General features: G+C 35.9%; 1 protein-coding gene across 3 annotated transcripts; it reads left to right on the top strand.

Moving 5' to 3' along the window:
• Positions 1-374: 374 nt before the first annotated feature.
• Atg1 (serine/threonine-protein kinase unc-51-like protein Atg1) lies at positions 375-11900 on the top strand. 3 transcript variants are annotated; one of them, XM_068349808.1, is made up of 13 exons: positions 376-599; positions 1065-1299; positions 1415-1707; positions 1904-2120; positions 2344-2465; positions 2689-2960; positions 3086-3185; positions 4888-5160; positions 5486-5712; positions 6202-6340; positions 6505-6741; positions 8160-8302; positions 8625-11900. In XM_068349808.1, exons 1-13 carry the CDS (start codon positions 494-496, stop codon positions 8838-8840), a joined length of 2580 nt encoding a protein of 859 aa, XP_068205909.1. In that variant the 5' UTR covers positions 376-493; the 3' UTR covers positions 8841-11900. The 3 variants fall into 3 exon arrangements, with proteins under 3 accessions (XP_068205911.1, XP_068205909.1, XP_068205910.1); XM_068349809.1 differs by having other exon boundaries at positions 6565-6741; XM_068349810.1 differs by lacking the exon at positions 4888-5160 and having other exon boundaries at positions 375-599.
• Positions 11901-21960: the final 10060 nt, after the last annotated feature.

Raw genomic sequence — 21960 nt, forward strand, 5'->3', positions numbered from 1 at the left:
TATATATATATATATATATATATATATATATATTATATATATATATATATATATATATATTATATATATATATATATATATATATATATATATATATAATATATATATATATATATATATATATATATATATATATATATATATATATATATATATATGTTATAACTACCCAGTCTCCACATCCCTCGGGTACAGGGAAAGGGAGTAGTCATAACCTGGCGAGAGTGGATGCTTGTGCATATCTATACAGTATATTTAGCCATCATTTTTGACGGGTTGCGTACACTATTAACAAATATTGTTCCTCTAACGTTAGTAGCAAACCGGGTTATGGGATTACATATTACTATTTGAACTGAAGCAAACGTTCTTACATTATTATATTCCACAGAAAAGTTATACAGTGAAACGAGAGATATTTTATAATTTTCACTTATGAAAAGTATTGAATTATGGATAAATAAAATATAAGAGTTGGGGGTGTTTACGAAGCATGGATTATCACACCCTTCCAGCCAGTGTAGTTGAAACTTGGGAAAAGAATATCAAAGGAAAATTACAGTCTTCTGTCCAGATTCCTCAGATTCCTCGCTTGAATCGTAAGTGTTTTCTAATATACAATAAAAGTTTAGTTATTCATATAGTACGATGTCTTAGTTGATAGATGTCCGATTGGTCTATTATATATATATATATATATATATATATATATATATATATATATATATATATATATATATATATATATCATATTGTACTGTAAATTATATTTACGTATATTATATAGTATATCATTTTTATATATATACTCATATTTATGTATGTCTAGTAATATATATATATATATATATATATATATATATATATATATATATATATATATATATATATATATATATATATATAAAATACCTTATTTTTTACACTTGTAACCATCCTTATTATTACTTCATGTACTTTGTTAGTGTCAAGTTTATTTTCAAACAGGAAGAGTTTTTTTTTTTTTTAAGTCCATGCAATCAGATTCACAATGCAGTGATTAACTTTTCTGTTTTTTCTTACAGCTGACTTTGGGTTTGCCAGATTTCTTCAAGATGGAGTAATGGCCGCTACATTATGTGGGTCACCAATGTATATGGCACCAGAAGTCATCATGAGTATACAATATGATGCAAAAGCAGACCTTTGGTCTTTGGGCACGATAGTGTTCCAGTGCCTAGTGGGCAAGGCACCGTTCCAAGCGCAAACGCCACAGGCTCTAAAACAGTTCTATGAAAAGAATGCAAATTTAGCTCCCAGGTAAGTGGAGGTGGTTTATCGTGCTGTACTCTATAAGATAAATTCTCATAACTATAATTAGCACAGTTAGAATTAATTTAATTCACAGTACTAAATCTTGTTTTTTCTGTTCCAGAATACCACCAGGTACATCCTCAGAATTGGTAGACTTACTCATGGGGCTCTTGAAAAGAAATGCGAAAGATCGAATGGAGTTTGAAACTTTCTTCAATCATCCTTTCATCCGCATGGCAGACTCGTCTTCGCAGAAATCTTCCCTGCCATCCGGCTCTCCTCCTGTTCCAATCTCAGCTCCTTCTCAGACACCATCAGCCACGCCTAAGCACGCTATCCGTGGTGGTGGATCAGCAGCCGCAGGGGGAGCTTACGCACCCCTTACTCAGCAGCCTGCACCAAGTCCTCCTGTTGGTGAGTTTTTTGTTCCATAAAAAAGATATTGTTCTATAATATATAATTATTTGATAATTTTCAAATATGTTCTTTGAAATCCAGATGCAACATTATATAATTTAATCTGAATAGCATGCATTCAACAGTTTTAGTTTAGAAAGCCTGGTTAGTACTGTACTCAAATTTTATCTTGCAAATGCTATCCCCAAAACAGGAAACCTTCCACCATCCCCAGAAGAACTCCGTATGAGTGTTGATCAACGGAGTAGCGGTGATTTACCTTCTTCTTCTCCAGCCAGTGCGTCAGCCGTTCCAAGACCTACTCCTATTCCCAGAGCAGCAAATCTTCCAGCCCAGGAAGAAGCAGAAGACTTTGTCATGGTGCCCGCCCAACTGCCTAATGAACCAGAAGCTTCCAAGGTTCCTCAGGGGTAAGTCTGGCTTTCCCATGTCAGTTTTAATAAGATCTCATGACTGTATAATGATTATTTTGTGCATGTCATTTATATATATTGTTAATTAGTTGTGCATAGGCTCAAAATTAAGTGACCAGTATATATGCAATGTTCTGTACTTAGGAAACCCTACAGATGCAAGTCAAGTAGTGCAACTTTAATCTTTTTTTGGTTTGCTTATGTTATTCTATGATTACAGGTGGGGCGGGCGAGTCCTCTCGAAACCTGGTGGTGTAGTTTATCAGAAAAATCCTCCCCAATATGCCCCTTTGACTCCTCAAGTTCCAGCATCTCCAAGGCCTTCTCATTTACCTGTGCAAGGTAAGTCATTAAGATCTGTATGCTGTTTCATTAGATTTTTCTGTTAATAACATTTACCTTACAGTAAATCTAAGTTCTATGTTTAGAAGTATTTGTGATATGTTATGTTTTAAAGTCTCCCAGTAAGCAAATTCTTGAAGTTTTTGGTAGATACACTATATGGCTGTTTCTTTAGTAATGCTCAGGTAACTTTTAACGACTGTATTGCACTCTCTCACTGAAGGAGGAAGCAGTGGGAGCACACATTCAAGCAGTAGTAGTGAGTCATGTCGATCAGGGGAGCCTGTGCCAGTCCCTTCACAACGAGCCACCTTTCAGCAAATGACTTCGTCAGGGTCTTCAGATCAGATTTCAGCTACAATTCAGCCTGAATCACCAAGACACTCAAATATTCCCATAAGCCGACCATCTCCCCCACCTCGTTCACAACCCATCAACATGAAGAGAGTATCTGATCATAGAGCTCCTGATGTTGCATCATTGTCACCTCCTGCTGTAAGTTGACATTGTGATTTTTATTTTAAATAGTTTCAAAGATTCACAATACTGTATCTTTTCGAAACATTATATTTTCACATCAACAGTTCTTGTTAAGGGTTTGTTTCCAATCACTGTTGTAGGTTCAGTTTTCGATTGGCACTCCTCCCATGTGTGGTCGTAGGAGGTCTACTTCTGGCAGCTCATACTCCACTACTCCACCGACCACTACTACAGTGACAGGTGGGTTGAGATAGATTAACTTTGTATTTAAAGTAACAAAGAAATTTTTATGATTTAATTTCACTTTGGTGTGGATATATTAAATCTTTTGGTGAAACTCAAGTTTTATTATGGTATTTGTCACATTGAAGAGCTGGTAAATCTGATTACCAAATCAGCTGTTAGTTTTTATGCCAATTAAATGGTATCTCATTGATAATACTGTACAATATCCAGAAAGTTGAGTTTGTGTTTAGCTTGTATAAAATACTAAAGGTTTTGGATTAAGAAAAAATAGAAAATATATTTCATATTGAGTAGGATGTTGAGATTCTTTGCCAAACTGCCATGGTAAGATCATATTTTGAATGAAGATGTGGCAGAGAAAGCGGGTGACCAGCAACTGGAGAATGGATAGGAAATGGGGAGGGATGAGTAATGTATAGAGAATGGGGAGGGATGAGTAGTGAATAGGAGATGGGAAGGGATGAAGATCAGTATAAATTTAATACAGTATACAGTATAAGAAAAATTAGGACAATAACCTATAGGAATGGTGTTGAAGTCATGAAAGAACAGGATGGATTAATGCTAGACCTCATTGGTGTTCAGTACAGCATAGAAAAAGTAAAAATCTCTTTGCACAACATAACCTCCTGGTGGGGAAAGCTGACATAAAAGTGTTTCTAAAATTTTCTAGTTTCTTTAGTTAATGAAAAATGTGAAGCAAGACAAAAATTCTTGCTTTAATTGCTGTCTTATAATTTATGAATAAGCAAATCTTGTAGAACTACTGAATATCACATTTTGAATTAAGAGTTTAGGATGAAATACAATATTTTGAGCAAATGAGCAATTATATATAGCATAAGATTGCTCAAGGAGGAGCCATGTGTGGGTAGAATCACATTACAAATACACTGCTAAGAGTTATTGTGTTTTGTGTACAAAAGGGAAAGTATTAAGAATATGAGGATTCAATACAATACTGTATCAAACTTTTGATGAATAATGTGAGAACAGGTACCTTGGCCTCTTGGGTGTAACTATGTCGGGGAGTTTATCTGTTGTACAGTACAATTTTTGTGTATGGTGATTTTGTATATAATGTGGGATGTCATGTCGATTAAATATTGTGGTCGTAAAGATATCATCATTATTGCTAAAATATATGTAGTAATTATTAGAATTACCTTGAAATATAAAAATCTATAAATACTTTGCAGAATTCATTCATTAAGCACACCTGCTCATTACACAATGCAAGTAGCCACTAAGTAATACATATTTTGATGTGAGTGATATGTTGCCATTTTGTAATGATTAAGTTCACCCATCCTTATTAATCAGATTGTGTATGTGTGGTACTTGAAAGGTACAGAAATTTTGTTTTTGTTGTCTTATCATCTCCCATCTTATACTGGCAAAACTTCAAACTGTACTCCTTTATCCGAATATTGAACATAACGTATTGAACTTTTCCTGATTTTTCCTACATGTTTGATCTGCTAATAATTTTAGCATTACAATATCTTATTTACTAATAGATATATTTTATCTTTTTGAGAATAAAGAAAGGGAGTTTTTCAAACAAAAACAATTGCTTTTAGGAGCATGCACTTATTGATTCAAGTAGAAGCAATAGTATATGCATCCTCAGTGCAATCCTGCATCCTTTAGAATGTAGAAGGCTATCCAGTAATGAAGATATATTGTGCTGCAGGTAATACCCAGGTGATCCCAGGAGGTCGCCTCACCCCCACCAATTCACCCTTACGTCAGTCTGGGCGGCGTACACCCCCACACCTGCCTCCCCAAATGTTTTCAGCCCCTCCTCTGCTGCCCCCGATCCTGGGCTCTCCCACAAAGCAGGGGCTTGGCCAAGATAATCCTGCTGGTGACATCTGTGGCAACACTACCAACCTGCCCCTTACTGCCCCACACCGCGCTATTACACTACCTGAGATGACCTCTGTCACACGTGACCTGTTTGCGGGTCAGTAAATTTGTGTGGCTACGAGTTTTTAAAAAGTTCTCGTTGATTATTATTAGTTATTTGTTTGATATTGTGTTGAGTAGAATCTGCATAAATTGTTTTAATTATATAATTTGTTGTCCATTGTTTAAGCACTAAATATGCATTGCTTTTGTTGTAACAATCATGCTTTTTATCCTGGTTGTTGGGGCTGCAAATGGGGAAACAAATCACCTTTTCATTCATCATGGAACAAGAGTTGATCATCTAAGTATCTAATATGACATTATATAAGAGCTTTCAAGTAGGTTAATATTTGTAAAGATGAAAATCTGTTTGTTGACAGGTGGTGGATTAGATATGAGCGTTGATGGTGGCTTACAGAGGTCGAGGACAGAGTCTCATTTATTAGAATGGCAAGCAAGGGCAGCCAGTCCACCAGGCAAGCAGCTTGTACAGTACGGACAAAGCGCACCTGCCTTTGTGTTACAAAGTACTCCTTTAGGTATCCCCGATGTACAAGACACTGTTGCATTTTATGCACCACCTCTTCACCAAGAAACACTGATGGAGGTAAGAAATTAATATGACAAATTCTTAGATAATTTGTATTTTTCCTTAACTAATACAAACCTTGTGTTATTTTTATGTGGATATATAAATAACGGAAGGTTTGTTAATTAGGTGAACAAAATTAGTTTAGGATATTAATGTCCCAGGCTTCCATCATATGAGTTGGCATAGAGGGGGAAGGATCGTCACCTCCCTGATAGGTTCACCTGCTGTGTTCCTGTTTTATTTTCTACTGTGGTAATGTCCTAAGTAAAGGAAAGATACAAGTTACTTCAAAAGTTATTTTTTTTTTTTTTCAGTAACAAAAGAAAAGTATAAAGTTGTTTACATCCTATTATACATTTAAGCTGAACAAAATAAAAATCATTTAAAATTAGAATTAATTTAAATTTCATTTAAATTAAAATTTCATTCTTGTTAAGAACATTTTTAGTGTGATTTTGTATTTTTTTCTTTTTTCAACAATACTAAATATCATGCCTTTTCCAGAGAGAACATAACGAAACTCTAGCAAAACTTAACTTCGTATTAGCACTGGTTGACTGCATCCTAGAATTGGCTCGGTCTCGAGCTACACCAATCACAGCCCTGAGGCAAAATGCTGCCATGAGGGAGTCAGTGTCTGGAGGTAAGATTAAGAAAAATCAAAATATCTTTGACTGTTAATATCTGCCATTGAAAAATATTTAAAGTGCATGAGACATACTTTTCCTCAAATAGCCAATTTGAAAACAATTATTACTCTTTCTGGTTGTAGTCTTAGCGTTGTGTCTTCTGTTTTACTTTTATAAGGTTGTAAGACAAGGTTAGTATTTTGGGCAAAAACTTTATGCCTGAAATCCCTTACTACAGGGTCCCCAAAGGATAGCGAGGGCTGCACTCTACCGTCCCCTCCACCAGAATGGCAGCGACGCGCAGAGCAATTAGTTTTATATGTTAGAGCACTACAGCTTCTTTCCTCGGCTCTAACAATGGCAAAGCATGAAAAGAATGCTAACAGACTTCAGCCCTCAACTGCGGTTAAAAATGGTAGGTCAGACCATCGGTATGGTCATGTGGAAGTTTTGCACATTAAACTTACCTCGCACTTCCACATACTGTATACCCACATATTGTATACGGTAACTATATCTCGCACATTCCACATACTTCATATGCTAAAAAGGAGAATTGTGAGGCTAAGTGGTAGTTCTTTAATGTTAATACGAATTACTTTTAAAATTCACATGTTTTACTGTATTTGAATGTTTAATGTGGATGATCATCATAAAAAATGTAATTAGCAAGATATATCCAACACAAGTAAGTGAGTTTTATCTACTTCAGTACAAAGCCTTTGTGATATTTTGATATTAAAAATTTTATCAAGGCTTAACTACTATGTACAGTTATGACTGATAAAAGCATAAGATTTTAAAATTTACACAAATATTTTTGACATGCCCTGTTTCCCCTTTTAGCAGCTCTGGAGATAACTACGTCAATTGATTATGAATATCCTTGGTACAGTCAAAATAATGTAATATCAATTGCTTTGTAACCCACATAGAAGGCTCACAAGCAGAGTTTAAACCCCTCACAGATGCTGGCCCATCCCCATTCTTAAATTTAATGAATTTCAAGGGGCTGTCTAGGCATCCCTTTCCTACCACTTCTCAATTATATGTTCAATAGTTACCCAAGTTTGTCATCCATATTAATAAAATGTCTTTATAATTTTTTTCATGTTAAACCCTTATTTAACAGCTTCTAATTACTGTGCCTTCCAATTTATTGTTATCAATTCTTCAAGCACACTATTTTCCATCTTTTCTATCAATTTATCTACTCCCAATATTTATACTAATTTAAAATTACTCTCAATTATTTTCTCTGGCAAAGGATATCAAATTTGTTAAACCAATATTGTAATCACAGTATCTTGGTATTCATAATTTTTAAATAACAATCCTTCTGTGTTCTAATTGTGTTCTACAAACTGACTTATTGGATCAATACTCACGTTGTACAGTCGTGATAACATTACACACCCGTGTTTCAAAATCACTTGCCGGCTTATACAGTATTTCCAAACACACCCTGCACTTCCATCATATGCTCTGAACACCTCTTTTTCTATGCTAATCATTTTCATGCACTACATTAATTTCATCACGATCTCTTTCTAGATCCATATAAGTGCTACATATAGCATTTTTCTCTTTATTCAAACTTCTGAAATTACTGTCATAATAATAGCATGCTAACATGTGTGTAAGTTACTATTACTTCCCATCAGTCTTCCTGTCATCATTCCGATCATACAAGCTCCCATATAATAATAATAATGCAATGGCCTGTCATTCATAATTATAATGATTTTATTGTCCCATACAGTGTAGTAATTGAATGCTTAACATTTATTTAAACATAGAAGGTCACTCTTTGATTCTTAACTTTTATTTTAGTTGTTGGTGTGCTGAATGACCGTTTTCGGCAAGCTCTCGGTGTATGCAAGGAGTTGAATAGTACGGGAGCAGTAACGGCAGTAGATCCAAGAACGTCCAGCATCACAGCTGACAAGCTCATTTACAACTATGCTATTGAAATGGTAAGAAACATTTTATTTTTATGGTATAAATTAAAACTAATCAATACTCCATGCACAGTGCTGTATATACAAGACATTACCTTTTCACTAGTTTTCATTACTTATTACTACAATAATCAATTTACTGTAATAGGAGTTAAATGGCATTATTAGTTATACTGCATGACCATGGGTTCAGAATTGTGTTTTATTATATTTTATAATTAAAAGGTCTTTTGGAAAGAAATTTGTTTCTAATAATGAAGATTAAATAGCTCTAGTATTTGTTTCCATGGAGTAATTAAATTACAATTTTAATTAATCATTTCTGTTTCTATTTTAGTGCCAGAGTGCAGCTTTGGATGAACTTTTTGGAAAACCTGAGGAGTGCTTCCGACGCTATCAGACAGCACAAATACTCCTGCACGCTTTGGCACAACAAGTAGCTCACGATTCCGACCGCTCTCTCCTTACAAGATACAAACAGGCAGTAGAAAAAAGACTATTTCTTTTACACGAACAAGGTGTTGTTCATGCTTATAATACAAATGAGGCATAGAAATACATGCGAGTGTTGAATTAATACGCGTTATAGTTGAAAAAAAAAAAAGTTTTGTATTGCAATTTGATAAACCTTAAATTTATTTTATCTGGCAATTATAAAAGTATAATTGATATCTCATTGTTAAGGCATTAATGACCATATATTTTAGAAAAGAAGGAAAGTTGTTTACCAAAATTAAAACGGTCAAGTCTCGCGAGGATTATTTTTGAAGAAGCTCATTGATGTGAATCACCAAAGGTATGTATACATTTCCACCGCCATCAGTACAGTAATTCATTTGTTATATACTGTTCAATAGTTGTCATTTCCTGAAACTACATTTTATATATAATTTTGTACCCTTTGTTCTAAAAGGTGAAAGCAGAGGTGGAAGTGGATGCATGCTGTTCACTCTTCTCAATAATTTGTATAGTCATATATACTGTATGCATATATACAGTGTATTTGAGTATATATAAATAAATAGAAAGGGTAGCTAAAGTAACCATCATTATGGCCAGGATTTGGGGAAGGGATGTTGGGGGGTGGGGGTAGCTGCTGCAAGCTATTTTGGTCTTGCCTTGTTATGTGCCATTGTAGATGAATAGTCGGACTAGGGGGGGAGGGAAGTGGGAAGTATTCTGGGTCATTTAACAGTTTCGAAGAATTAATTTTCTGTATATGTAAAGAAAATTGGATTTATGTCTTGCTAATTAATTAGAATTATCCTGGATCATGTCATAACCTGATGTTCTATGTGCTTAATATTTATATACAGTATATACATAAACAGTATCTATCCATGTATGATGCAGATCTATCTTGATGTTTACAGTCATGTGTTAACATGGTTTGGTCTAGGTACGTTTGCGTTATACGAAAATTAAAATATCGTATGTTAATAATCACTCTTCAAACAAGTTCTAATTAAAAAAGTGTATTTCCCATTCAGATTAATCACATTGCGTTTTTCCTCCATGCCATTCATATAGAATATCACTATATATGCATCGTAATAAAATGTGGGTCTTAAAAATTATATTCTCTTATGAACAAAGGTACGCTCAGCTGTGGTGCAAAAATATTTTAATAAAGTAATTAGTTAGCTAATCAGTTAGTTGCATGATTTGCAGTTGAAAATGCATACACCAAAATGTATACTTTTTTTGTACTCTAGGACCCATATGTGCATTTTTAAGTACAGTATACTGGTTTTAAGGTCAAAGAGATGATTAAATTCTTATTGTACTGTAATTTGCTACAGCATAGTGTATATTCATTTCATTTGTAAATTGACCATCATTGTTCACGGAGCATGATCATAATTTTAAATCAGCCGTAGATATTGAATAAGTAGTTTAATGGAGTAGTGAATGTACAGCTAATGTTTTGCAAACATAATGTCCCTATACCATATTTAGAATGAAGGTGTGTGCTATGTCTTGATAAAGTTCTGCTGAAAAAGAAACCATTATTGAATGCTTATATTACTGCATATTTTGAAAAAGCTTTGAAGATTTTATTTGTGTATCACAATTACTTTAACAGCTCTTTCAGATTATTCAAGGTTCTAGAACACTGAGTTTCTGAGCTAGTTGAATTAGATTCCCAGTGAGTGGTTGTTGATTGAAAGGATTGGTTAATTTAGTTAACTAGAAATGCAACATCGAGAGATGTTGAATAAAAAAAAAAAACCAAAACTTCTTATATTTGTATGTTTTCAGTTCATTGGTTTAGTATTCTCTGAACTTTTCTCGAAATAATGTCACTTTATATGGAATGTGTGAATGAAATCGATTTTGTTACCTTAGATACAATTTGAGTACGATACAAATTTAGTTTGCATATATGCACATAAAATGATGATATAATCTGGGTATTCTTCAAGATAAATAGAACTGCTTTTTTATTAATGATTTCATACTGAAGGGTTCACTTCTGCTTAGCACTCTGCCTTTATTTTATGCAAATCGGGCAAGGTAGTGCTACAGCTCAGGGGTACTACACGAATCTGTTGGTTATTTCTATGAATAAATCTGTATGTGCATTTTGTTACACATAAAGTGTAGCCATGCTGTGGTTAATGCCTTTAGTGTTCATTATGAGAGGAACACTGTAGTGAATGGTTTATTATAAGTTTTGTATTTATATTTTTTCAAACGGCATGCCAATATTATGAGTTTTTTTATGCAGTCTGCTGGTATATAGTGGCAAAACATGATTTATCGTTACAGTTACTTGCTAAGAACTAAATACATATAGCGTATTGTTAGGTGTTCATATTTACAGTCATTTTAATCAGTGTGTGAAAAACTAGTAGGTAAAATAAAATTTAATTTGCCTCATGCAATTTATATTTTAACTTTTTTCAAAAAAATTAGTTTGGTAACATAACACATATAATCATGTGTAGCTTTTCCCCTAATAATGCATTTTGTGTGAATTAAGTTGTAAAGAACTTGTAAATATTTCCACATTTTGACTGCTTTATCAGTTACAGTGATTTAATTTACATATTTACTGTACTATATTTATTTGTCTTTCAGATATTATATACAATTACTCAGGAAAAAATAGCTTAAGAATTAATTGCCACAAAACCTTTTTCCGTTCAGCATGTGTGTGTAGTAATGAACCATTGTATTTTTTTTTCTTTAAGGCCTTGCTTGTAAAGCCTCTTATATTTCTTTAATTTTGTATTATACATGTATTCATATATTGTGATAAAACTTGTAATTCGCCTATACTGTACTTACTTTATGCTATTCAAATGGAGAACTACTCCCAACCTCAAGTAAACAGTCCATGCAGTAGAAGTCAGTACATGACTGTCATGACTGTTAAGGATGTGTGACCTGAGAAGTGATTAAAAGATGTACCGTATATGTCTATGCATATATATATATGTGCGTGTAATTTAATGTATATATATGTATATTTGTATACACACAGTACAGTAGTCTTCTGCGAGAGAGCAGTTTAGAATAACATCATTGTAAATGCAGTTTTCTGTTATGCATGAACTAGAAGTTATTGCCTTACTGTAGGTAGTTGAAAAATGCGATTTTAATTTTTTTTTTTTTTTTTGTGAAAATGGGTAATGTGGTATTCGTTGGATAACAAGGCTGGATTCCTTATCACATTGTGTTGTAGGGTTTCCTTAATTACGGGAATTAAGGGAAAATGTAGTGAATGTGGGTAGTTGGTGATTGAGGAGAGTATCCTCAAACGAATTTAAAAGAAAATGGAGAAATGTTCTTTAGGGTTGAAATCTTCATATGGGTGTGATCTAGTCCTCCTGTGTAAAACCCCAATGCTAGATTATGTCTGAGTTTAAGCAACCATTAATTATTTGTAGTATTTGCTTGTATTCAATTTTTTTTTTCCTCAGAATCAGCTTCTCAAGTCATCCTATTCATGGCTTTTAAGAGGAATAAGTTTACTGTAAACTTTCCTATATTTTGTATTTATTAGCAAGACTGCTACTGTGAACTTTATATTTACGACGTTATAGGATTTTGAAAGTTTGTTAAAACTTAAAAGGTCGCATGCTTTGTTATTAGTGTGATTTGGTTGGGTGGTATTCAGTCATACTTTCTTTCGTGATCGTAATTTTACTATCATGTAATTTTCTAGTCGACTATTTTTTGTCTTTTTTTCACTTTTTAAGGGCATTTTGGAAGGGTTCAACTCCAGTTTGTCAGTTCATATCATAATTATGGGCACATGAATTGTCCCTGAAGATCTCTTGCTTAGTTATTAATTGTTTTTGTGTAGATAGATTTGTCTTGACAACAAGTGCCAACAGCTGTATGTTGTCAGTTATTGCATTTATGATTAACTGTGAAAGTGAAGCCAACTTAATGTCGTTTTGGCAAACAGTTTAGTCATGAACTTTATACAGCACATCTTGTTGAATACCTTGCACATCTTGTGTCTGAGTTACTTTTATTATATGAAACAAGACTTAAGGTTCCTGGTATTCTGTAATCTAATTTTCATTCTTAAGAATCATGTGACTGCAGTCATGGACAAATTCCCATCATGGCAAGAGAGGTCAGTGCCATGCGCCTTATATGCACTCACTCACAAGGTAGGCTTTAGCACTGACCCTTGTCCTGGCATCTGCCAACCACAGTATCTGTGATCTGTTTGATTTTTGTTAGTGAGATTTTTTACATGGTGACTCATTGCATTACTGTAAGAACTGCAAGAGCTAAATAATGTATAACAGTTTTCTTATAGTCAATGCACATCTCATTACAATGCTGCTATGTATGTGTTTATTTCTTAGACTTTGTTTTCATTTTTGTAGTTAATTTTGGTATATATGTTGATAATAAATTAGTCAGTGTGATGGCTGACTTGAGCATGAATGTGCGTTGTATAGGGGTCAGCTCTGCTCGGGCATCTGATAGTGCCCAGCTGTAAACGAATTGTTTGTTTTGGCAGAGCAGCACCCAGCCTCTGTAGTTAAAGAGTGTTGGCAGTATTACAAGACCCAGAATATATTATTCTAATGTGTAATGTAAGATTTGAAAAAAAAAAAAAATGGGTGCATTTTGGTTTTGGTAAAAAACATGAAACCTTAGACAAAAAAAAAATATAAAAAGTCTCCTGCTCTGATTTTACCAATTTCAAATTGTGCTGGTAATTGTACAGATTATAGTTGAAAATTCCTATTTTAAAAATTATAAAAATATCAAAATGTCAAAAAATAATACTGCTATGTTGGACTGCTGTAGTGGCAGGGCATTGCAGGTCCTGTAATACACTAGATGCCTTTATGTAAATGTGAAGCAGATAAACAGCATTGTGTAGAGTACTGTATGTATAGTAGGCAAGTATGTTGTGCAGTGTTCCTCTCTTGGTAGATCTCAGTCAGGTTGATAGGTTATGTTAATTTAGGAGGAGCACATGACTACCAAAGAAAGGACTGTAGAGACATACTGCATTACCCTACGACCTGTGTTTGTGTAAATATATGAAAAAGATACAGGTAACATTAATTACTCTTGCAATTAGTACAATTGCCCAAGCTTTGGGCTATTTTATATTCTTATTATAAACACAATAGAGCAAAAAATAAAAAAGAAATAAAGTCTTAAAATATTGTATCCTTTACCCTTCTCTAAAGTAAAATGACCTAGAATAAACCCCATGTGCAGATAGAGAAGATCAGAAGACTTTTCCTAAGTACTGTAAATTGTTATACGGTCAGGGTAAACAAAATTATTCTCTAATCCAAATTATGGAAAATAGTTTAAAAAATGTTTGTATTTTTCTTGACTATACAATCTTTAGTCTTATAACAAGAGTTTGATTTCAGCAAAGCCGGAACTCGGTTGTTAGTGAAAGGTGGTGTGCAAGCCCTGCCAGGCCACTGAGCAGCCACTTTGCTCTTTACCTAGGACTTACTTTAAAAATTAGTGATTTGTTTTTCACATGAATAAAAAAACTGGCGTCATCCGAAGTTTCCAGACACCTGCCTTCAAAAGTTATGCTACAGACAAGTTTTCTTGAAGGCTAGTGTCAAGCCAATCCTTCTGACATTGTGCAAGGCTGTTGTAGAAGTTCACTCTGCTGCTTTGGTAGTCACCCGTCTGATGGTTTTACGAAGCCAGAAGATCGTATTCCTGGAAATATTTTCCTTGCCCTACCAGTGTTAAAGAAGAATCTGATGCTACAGTATGAAAGTCAGAGTCCTCTTCATATATTGAGTGCCATAGTGCCCTCACAAAACAGATAAAAGCAAATCATCCTGATCTCTGGTTGCTTATTTTAAGCAGATGGAGAAAGACTCGAACCTGGAGTTGCGAACGGCGGGGTTTTGGGTTTTGGCCATGAACTCCAGTGCAAAGGTAAAAGAGACCTTCTATTCCTCTGAGTACAGTAACTAGTGATTTACAAGATGCTGTGTAGTTTACTTGGTCACTTCGCAGGCATCAGATCCCTATCTAAAGCCTGTCTTTAAGGGTTTGTACAGGGACCTCTTGAGGGATGTGAGAACTCTAACATCTTATGCTTGTTATTTCAGTTCCCTGGGTGGACAAGACTGCTTGAAGCTCTTCATATGTGTAGAAAGCTTCCACAAAGAGGAAAGGACTAAGCTCTTTAGACTGAAGACTTGGCATAAGGCCGAGCAATAGCCTTTCACTGCTGAGACTGACAGGAGCTTCTCCTGATGAAGGTACAGGAGGAAATACACTACTACAGATAGGTTATGATCAGAGAAGTACAGTATCCCTTCTATGACACCAATTGCAGATATCCAGGCATTACCTGTGCAGTGCCTTGCAAAAACCCTTTTGCTCAGAGGAGATGGTGGACAGTCGCCACCTGTGAAAAAGACAGGGATGTCACTGTGTTTGGGTACCTCTGCAGATGGGGCAGACAAAGTAGGTTGGGCTGTTGGGGTACTTCTTTCAATACCTCAACTAGGACTGTCAGCAGATCTGGGTATCACTCGGCATGTGGCCACTTCAGAGCTACCAGGATCATTCGGAGATCCAGCGTTATCAATAATATGTTGATTACTTGTCGAATCGAGCAAAAAAATAATGTCGGTGTCCCATGGATGTTGGAAGGCATCCCCTAGAACCACTGGCAAGCAAAATACCAGGAGGAGCTTGTTGAACAGCAGGAACAACATGTCTATTGATGGAGAGCCCTACAGAGTAAGAAGTCTTTCTATTACTTAAGGATAACAAGACCATTCTGCTCCTGCTACTTATCCCAGATGGCTAAGCGTATCGGCTTGAAGATTCTTCTTGCGTGGAATGAACCTTACTAAAAGCTTGACTGCATTGTTGAATAGCCAAGTGTGAATCTTCTGCTTTGCCAACTACCAGAGAGACTGTGAAACTATGCCCCCTTGCTTGTTGATGTAGGCTACTGTGTAGTGTTGTCTGCTTGTTGATGTAGGTCACTATGATAGTGTTGTTGCTCATCAGCACTATCGTGTGCCTATCAAAACTGTTGAAAAGCACGTAATACTAGAAGCTTGACAGGTAGCCTCTTTACTTTTACAGACTAGCTTCCCATGTGGTCTGGTTCCTCAGATGTGTACCCCATTCTTGGATGTCTGTGAAAACAGCAATATTTTCAGGAAAGAAATCATGTGAAGTTCCCTTGATAAGGTTTTTGTTGTCCAATCGCCAGACCAGATCATTCTGTACCTCCTCTTCCACCAGAACAAGATGGTGAAGAGGATCCAAGACTGCTGACCAGTGATACTTCAAACACCACCGAAGATATTGCTGGAGACACCTGTGAGAATTAACTTCTCAATGAGGTATCCTAGTAGATGTTAGCTTTGTCAAGCCAGAAGTTCTTGTTCGGCAAGAAGTGATCGTGCTACCTCCTCGAGTCTGCTCATATGGTTTCCTGATCTAAAGATTTTAGAGTGCTCATTTGGTTTTCTGATCTAAAGATTTTGCTGCTACAATGCCAAGGTAATCTATCCTCTCCTTTGACATTAGACTGAACTTTTCCAGATTGGCTACAATGCCCAGCTTGTGGCAAAAGGAAAAATGTTTTGTCTTGAAGCTACGGTCTCTGGGAAAAAGACAAAATCAGTATTTCTCCATGTATCTTATAAAACGAATGTCGTTAACATGTGCCCAAGATGAGACGGGTGTGAACACTCGGGTAAAAACAATAATTTAAACTGGTACATTACTGTACTCCCCTGAGGATGAAGCGGAAGTATGACAAATTCGGAGATAGTTTGTATTTTTCCCTAACTAATACAAACCTGTAGTTATTTATGTGGATTATCTTTTGACGAAGCTGGAAGCTAGCCATTAGACTAAATGTGCGAGGTGGCAACCCTGCCTAACCACTTGAGTGGGTAGGGTGGGGGTGGCTGGTGGGTACCCAGCCACCTCTATACTGTATATACTCTCACGGCCGTGAGCTGCGTCACTTTTTTATTGCAGGTAGGACTTCTGGGGGACAGGTGATGGCGGGCCAATTTATATAAATAACTACAGATTTGTATTAGATAGGGAGAAATATAAACTATCTCCAAATTTTTCATTTGTTTCCATTCTAACAAACCTTACGTTATTTATGTGGATGACTCACTCTTAGGAGGGTGGAATGGACATCATTATTATTATTATTACTTGCTAAGCCATAACCCTAGTTGGAAAAACAGAATGCTATAAGCCCAGGGGCTCCAACGGGGAAAATAGCTCAATGAGGAAAGGAAACAAGGAAAAATAAAACATTTTAAGAAGAGCAACAATATTAAAACAAATATCACTTTATGAATTATAAATACTTTAAAAAACAAAAGGAAGAGAAATAAGATATAAGATAGAACAGTGTGCCTGAGTGTACCTTCAAGCAAGAGAACTCTAACCCGAGACAGTGGAAGACCATGGTACAAAGGCTATGGCACTACCCAAGATTAGAGAACAATGGTTTGATTTTGGAGTGTCCTCCTAGAAGAACTGCCTACCATAGCTAGAGTCTCTTCTACCCTTAGCCAGGGGAAAGTGGCCACTGAACAATTACAGTACAGTAACCCCTTTAGTGAAAAAGAATTGTTTGTTAATCTCAGTGTTGTCAGGTGTATGAGGACAGACGAGAATATGTAAAGAATAGGCAAGTAAGCAAAGGGAAAATGAACCGTAACCAGAGAGAAGGATCTAATGTACTGTCTGGCCACTTAAAAGATGCCATTACCCTCTAGTGGTAGTATCTCAATGGGTGGCTGGTGCCCTGGCCAGCCTACTACTCTGATGGAGTGTTGTCTTTCTGGGTGAAGATGTTATTCTGGGGCTATCTGGAGAATGAATGAATGATTTGTAATTATCTGGCATCATAACATCAATGGTCATTGATGCCGATTTAATCATGCTTAATTAACAATTGATAACGAAGATAACAAACTAAAAGTAAAAGAAGTTAATGAATAACTTAACAATGAAACTTTTAAAATTCAATGTATTTAAAAATGAGTAAGAAGGCCAGCTTCTAATATGACTTTAAAAATGCCACTAGCATCATAAAAATGTCCCCTCCAAGAGTCTTGGTGAGGATTTACCTAACATCCTCACCATGAGTTTCAGACAGGAATAGTTCTCTGATACCCACAAGACTGAGACATTTAATAAGTAAATGCCTCACAGTCAGAGGAACCAAACAATCATCACAAAATAGCTGACACCTGCCAGTCATCAGGAACTCATGAGTCAAACGTGTGCCCAATTCTAAGGTGACAGAGGACAGTCTCCTACCTTCTTGGCATATTTTCATACTTCCATGGAGGTATTGCATTTCTTATTTCCTTCATCTTATTCTGATCAACAGAATTCCAGTAGCGTTGCCAAACATTGCCAAGAGACTTTTTGATATCAGGCAAAAAGTCATTACTAGGAAGAAGATATCTTTCGGGAAGTAATTTGTCTGCTGCTTCTTTTGCTTATATGTCTGCTGCTTCATTACCAGACACACCCACATAAGCCAAGACCCAGCAAAACTTAACTTGTTTAGCTGCTCATCCAATGTTCTCCACTGAAAGTCAGCCAGTCAGTTAGAGCTTGCTATTGAAAGATCAATACACAACATAGTACCTGTCTGTATATAGAAGTGAGTGGGCTCAACGGTGTTTAGAATTCCCACATCTTCATTTTCTGTTAGTGATGCTAACAGATTGCCCTTTGAGTTTGCTAAAACGTCTCCCCATAATGGGTGTCTGCTGTTCATATCAGCCAGAAGAAGAAATGGTTGAGGAAGTTGGTTTAACACCCCAGCCCATCATCATAGGAAATACTGTCATTAGGGGGTAAATATAATGAACAAATAGTATATTTCCTACTTAGATCTATTTGTACTGCAACTGCTTGTCGAAGAGTAGTACATAGATTGAACATACACGTGACTTCCCCCATGACTTCTTCCCTGAGTATTACATGGTGTCGTGTAATTAATGTATTCTCGAGGGCATGGAGTAAAAGCATCTAGCATTGTTTCTTGTAGACAGGCTAGCTACAGGTGAGTGGTCATGAAATAGGAGCTTCAGTTCTTCATATTTAGCCCCCAGACCTTGACAATTCCATTGTATTATTGAGGAGAGAATAGAAATATTAATTTTTGGAAGATTCCTTAAAAGAAGTCTTCCTGTCTGAGTTTTTGGAATCGAAGGAAGTCTCTAATACTTTAAAAAGGTGAGTCTTGCTAAGCTTGGTTTTATATTTTCCTTTGCAACCTTATTCATTTGTCGAGGAGGATGGTGAACCTCGACATCAATCATTGATATTTTTAAATCTTTTGAAGTATCATCATCTTTTTCAGATAAATACCATGTATATTTGAAACAGGCATTTTTGTGTTCCTTATTGGAGGGGCGAGGAATGGTAGTCTCCCTCTTTTTCTATTAAAAGAAGGAGAACTATCTACTGTAGGTTCTAGAACTTTCAAATTTGCGGCCGAGAGAGAGAGAGAGAGAGAGAGAGAGAGAGAGAGAGAGAGAGAGAGAGAGAGAGAGAGAGAGAGAGAGAGAGAGTTAATTTCACGCTCATTATAATGCATATTGTATTCCCTTGTATTATCACAAATTCATCATTTTCTATGTATTATTTTTAAGCATACCACTGTTAAACCTCTACAAAATTGATTAAAATATTCATATATATTTTGATAATATAACTTGGGGCTAGATTTATTAATATTTGCATCCCATTTTCTATAGGTTGACTAAATATAAAATAACTCTACTCTCTCTCTCTCTCTCTCTCTCTCTCTCTCTCTCTCTCTCTCTCTCTCTCTCTCTCTCTCTCTCTCTCTCTCTCTCTCTTTAGAAGTCTTTACATATACCTTTCAGTAACAATAATTTATTCTGCTACTATCAACCTCATTAGTGCTAGTTCCATTTTATACCAGCAATTCATTGCAGATTATAATGAAATAGGATGATTGTGGTGATTGAAATTGTGGAATAAATAAGTAAAAGATCGTTGGATTTGATTGAATATTGTTGGAACCTTTTTCGGGGTGTTATTGAATGTCACTTCAATGGCTGAAATTCTCCCGTCACTACTCGGTTGTAATGAACGACAATATATTGCATTGTGATTGAATTGCACATTCTTCTGTTCCTCATTACTGTGAAGGTAAGGCTTTCTGTATTGTGCAATAACTTGATAAATATTCAAATAATTTTCCAGTTAAAGTGGTTTTCTTGTTTAACTAGAAACTAGTCTGATAGAAGTGTATTTTATTTCCTATGCCTATCTTTTTTTTTTGAGACTTACCAAAGTATTCTTAGCAGTATAGATTCCCATAGGGTATATCTTGGCATAATTTTGAATATGATTTAAAAAGGCAATCAAACAAAGACTTAAACGAAGTGACTAAATGTTTGCACAGTGTTTCTAAAATACTCTCTTCAGTTAGTACTGTGATTTAGCCTATGTATTTTTGACATCATATTGTTGCATACTACTCCTATTTTGTTTTCTCAACTAAGGCTACACTAGGGATTTATCAGAAACCTTCATTTTAATTATCTAATCAATCGGAGAAAATATGTTCTTGACCTATACTTCTTGGACCTAAGTTACCCAAGCTACTTCCTCCTTACCTACCGCTATCTTAGCTATCCTTGCCTTACCTACTCATATCTTACCTACCCTCACTTTACCCATCCTTATCTTACATACCCTCACTTTACCCATCCTTATCTTACATACCTTCCCTACCATCAGTTTACCTAACCTTATCTTACCTAACCTCATATACCCTAGCCTTACCCACTTTTACATGACCTACCCTCATCTTATCTACCCCTACCCTTACCTTACCTTACCTTACCTTACCAGTAGCTTGTGAGGTCAGCAAGACGAATGGAGAGAGACTGACAGTTTATTAAACTTGCAACGGTCACTAAGTTACAGAGTGCGGACGGATAAGTAGACCCGGAAGGGAAACAGCTCCAACTGTCAAAGTCATTGTGCTTTTTACACAAGACAAATCATCAAACAATAAGGATGTAGCCTAGGGAAATAGGTAAATTTGTATTGTATTACAGGGTGTGATTTTCGCACAGAAAATGAGATGATTATACCGTGAATGAACTGGATTGGGAAACTAGTCCAGAGCAAGTATTTATGTGAAACCGGGGAGAGAAAAGGAAATAACAAAAGAAATAAACCCAATATAGGAAGATAAAATGGAATGTATGGTAAATAATATTGAATGGAATATAAAATGAGACGATAATACGATAATAGAAAGAGTAATTGGGGGAAGGAAAACTTCTGCGCAGGGGGAGTGATATATGCGCAGGCCGAAAACTGGTATGCACGAACGTACGTACGTACAAATGGGTGATAATGTTAGAATGGAATGCTAACATTTGATCTACATCAGTCGTTGGCAGCACTGGTTACTGTATTTTTTCAATATTAAACTTACCCGATAATCATGTAGCTGTCAACTCCGTTGCCCGACAGAATTCTACGGAAGGGATACGCCAGCGATCACTATACTAGAAGGGGGTGTACTCACCAGCGCCACCTGTGGCCAGGTACTGCAGTACTTCTTGTTGACACCACCTCAATTTTTCCTCTGTCGTGCTTCCGGCAAGACGTTCATGGATACGCTTATAATTTTGGAGTATTGTTCACGGTTTTTGGTGAAGTATTTCTCTAAGATTTCAGCTTTCGCTATACTGGAAACTTTTCTATTAGCTTAGATAGCTTTTATTTTGATTTGATTAATGGTTAACGATCTTTGGCTTGATTTGGAATCCCCCTTGACTAGCTCTTTGATTCAAGATGTCCGACCTTTCACAAGCCCCTCCCCATAGACGATGTAGGTCTTGTAATAGGCGTATTCCGAAGGCCTCGGTTGATCCTCACACCGCTTGTTCCGACTGTAGGGAAAGATCCTGTCAGTTGGAAGATCGATGTGAGGAATGCGCCGGACTTTCGGAACTTGAGTTTGTTCGATTCCTTAAATATACCACTAAGTTAGAGAGAGAGAGAGTTAGGAGGAGTTCTGCTCGCTCTTCGCTTTTTTCCTCACCTCATGATCCTCAACCTTTTCCTCCCCCTGTAGTGGCTACCCCCGAACCTACTATTTGTGCTCAGCCTGATATGTCCGATGTTTTGCGTGCCATTCA

The sequence above is a fragment of the Palaemon carinicauda genome, chromosome 26, assembly GCF_036898095.1.
Source record: "Palaemon carinicauda isolate YSFRI2023 chromosome 26, ASM3689809v2, whole genome shotgun sequence".
Taxonomy (NCBI): domain Eukaryota; kingdom Metazoa; phylum Arthropoda; class Malacostraca; order Decapoda; family Palaemonidae; genus Palaemon; species Palaemon carinicauda.